At 37.3% G+C, this 2,500-nt stretch overlaps 3 protein-coding genes and 1 long non-coding RNA gene across 7 annotated transcripts in view; 3 read left to right on the top strand and 1 right to left on the bottom strand.

Annotated features, from left to right (window-relative positions):
• The window catches only part of LOC121692448, an 11,777-nt gene extending 9,803 nt beyond the window's left edge, over positions 1–1,974 (bottom strand). Inside the window, exon 1 of the long non-coding RNA XR_006025262.1 lies at positions 1,964–1,974. This is a non-coding gene — a long non-coding RNA (uncharacterized LOC121692448). The remainder of the gene's footprint in view (positions 1–1,963) is intronic.
• The window catches only part of LOC121690338 (zinc-binding protein A33-like), a 698,440-nt gene that overhangs the window by 604,073 nt on the left and 91,867 nt on the right, over positions 1–2,500 (top strand). The window lies entirely within an intron of this gene.
• LOC121690097 overlaps positions 1–2,500 on the top strand; it is a 790,202-nt gene that overhangs the window by 728,732 nt on the left and 58,970 nt on the right. The window lies entirely within an intron of this gene.
• Positions 1–2,500, top strand: part of cmss1 (cms1 ribosomal small subunit homolog) — a 9,795-nt gene that overhangs the window by 7,184 nt on the left and 111 nt on the right. The window contains exons 10-11 of the mRNA XM_042071129.1: positions 1,752–1,840; positions 2,249–2,500. The exon at positions 2,249–2,500 is cut by the window's right edge and continues 111 nt beyond it. Coding sequence (XP_041927063.1) covers positions 1,752–1,840; positions 2,249–2,332 — 173 coding nt within the window. The 3' untranslated portion in view covers positions 2,333–2,500. The remainder of the gene's footprint in view (positions 1–1,751; positions 1,841–2,248) is intronic.

Below are 2,500 nucleotides of genomic sequence, written 5' to 3'. Positions count from 1 at the left end.
TAGCTATAGGCTATATTTCAATGGAGCTGGTAAAAAAAAGATCATTATGAGAACGTGGCCACAATGGGCTTAAAGTAACAGTGCACCATTTACAAATGAGTTAAACAGCATCATATGTGTAGTATTTCTTAAGAAATGAATACTTTAAAACACAATTACTGTGTCAGTATTATCATTTAAATAATATAAAAGTGTTTTACTTTTACCTTTGTGGTTACTCATTAATTTTGTGATTTATGTTGAAGCTTTAGTCTTTAGGAACTTTGTAATTGCGGTTAATCGAGATTAATTCATTTCAAAATATATATTTTGAATCGTTTGACAGCCCTATAATAATATTGGAGAAGGGGAATGGCTACACTTACAAATCCTGGGTGTGTTCACACTGTTTTTGCTTTTAGATAATAATAATAATAATAATAACCCAAAATGATTGTCTTGATACTGTCATGCACAAGACTTTTTTTCCTATCCTGGACTCGGTCTTGACTCGGACTCGAACCTTTTTGGACTCGGTCTTGTCTTGGACTCGAACCTCTTTGGACTCGGTCTTGACTTGGTCTCGACTAGTCCTGGTCTTGGACTTGTCTTAGACTCGACAAAGGTGGTCTTGACTACAGCCCTGTCCTACAGTGCAAATTCTTCTTGTTTTAGTGTTTAGTTAATAAGAAAGCATTGTCTCTACCTCAATATGAACTTCAACATGTTTTTTTTTTTTTTTTTTTTTTGTCGGGTCGCATATTTTTGAGGGTCGGGTGGGTGCGGATGTTAAAAAACCTTAACCCGCGCAACACTACTGTAGAGCATATTGTAATGCAGCGTTGAATGGATGAATGACTTACATAAGGGTACCCAGCACTTTTCAAACCACACTCAAGCTTATGGTTATTGTCCCCACCACTTCTAAAAACAAACTGACGCCCTTGGTCACAACCACATGAATAAATTAATAAACATACACACACACTGAGATGGGGACTCCACCAGAATCACAGAGCTTATTCAGAAAGATAAACACACACACAAACATTTATTCACACAGTTTCTCTTGCATTGCTGCAGCCATCACACAGGGCTGTCCAGAGGTTATGGTAGACTTTGTTTTGGCAAAACAAAATGTCTTAGTATATATATATATATATATATATATATATATATATATATATATATATATATATATATTACAATCTACTTGACAAATGTTTTAAGTAGCCATATAATTGTCTATACATGTAAATGGCATTAAATCATAAACTGTATATTTCAACAATTCAGTTAATAGATTAGCATTGCTGCAAAGCAGTTGCAACTCCAATAATTCTGGCTTACTTGCAGCCTGACTATGCTATTTATCAATTATTTTAGCATATTTTATTCTAAAGTAAACCCTGGGGCTGCCGCATGTGGTCATCTCTGTTGTCCATATCACTCAGGAGGGGGCGACGAGTCAGATTGATGATCATTATGAGTGTGTCCCAGCATCCATATGCCATATCCCATAAACCCTGTGTTGTGTAGGAGTGGATAGGAGAGCGCTAGGTGTGTAGCATGCTAACTGTAATGGATAGGAGAGCGCTAGGTGTGTAGCATGCTAACTGTAAGAGGATATAAGCAACATGGGGATGTCCATGCAAGTCTGCTTTCAACTGACCATTGCATAAAATAAACATCTCCAAATCATGTCCTAACCTTCCTGTGTTTTTCATTTGTGTGTGTGTGTGTGTGTGTGTGTGTGTGTGTGTGTGTTTTAGACGGTCTGAGTCTAGAGGCTTTGAAATATGTGGTTCTTGACTGGAATTGGAGAGACCAGAAATGCAGAAGGATGGTGGACATACCAGAGGTACACATGCGCACACACACATATCACATACTTACAGACACATATAACATGTACACAGACACATCTGTATAGACACACACACACACACACACACACACACACACATATATATATAGATAACACATACAGCCTAGTAGATAGTAGACACATAGTACACACACCCACACATGACACAGATGCACACACACAGATTAATGATATATATTGTTATAGATGTTTACACACACATATATATATATATATATATATATATATATATATATATATAGAGAGAGAGAGAGAGAGAGAGAGAGAGAGAGAGAGAGAGAGAGAGAGAGAGAGAGAGAGAGAGAGAGAGAGAGAGAGAGAGAGAGAGAGAGAGAGAGAGAGAGAGATGTGTAACCGTGTTTGTGTGTGTGTGTGTCACAGGTAAAGGGAGAAATGTTGAAAATGCTCGAAGCTGGAATTTTGCAGCGTTGTGGAGTTGGAGAAGCTAAGATTGGACTCTTTTAATGACAGACATGACATACACCCCCCGCCCCCCTCAAACACACACATAACATACACACACACACACACACAATATTGTCACTTCATCATATGCCACTCTATTCATGAATTGTTTTTTTTTTTTTTTTGGTTTTCTTTAAATGCCCAAAATATATGTGGACAGATATTTCT

This window comes from Alosa sapidissima, chromosome 2 (genome assembly GCF_018492685.1).
Source record: "Alosa sapidissima isolate fAloSap1 chromosome 2, fAloSap1.pri, whole genome shotgun sequence".
In the NCBI taxonomy this organism is placed as follows: Eukaryota; Metazoa; Chordata; class Actinopteri; order Clupeiformes; family Clupeidae; genus Alosa; species Alosa sapidissima.
This window is presented reverse-complemented; position numbering and strand designations above follow the sequence as displayed.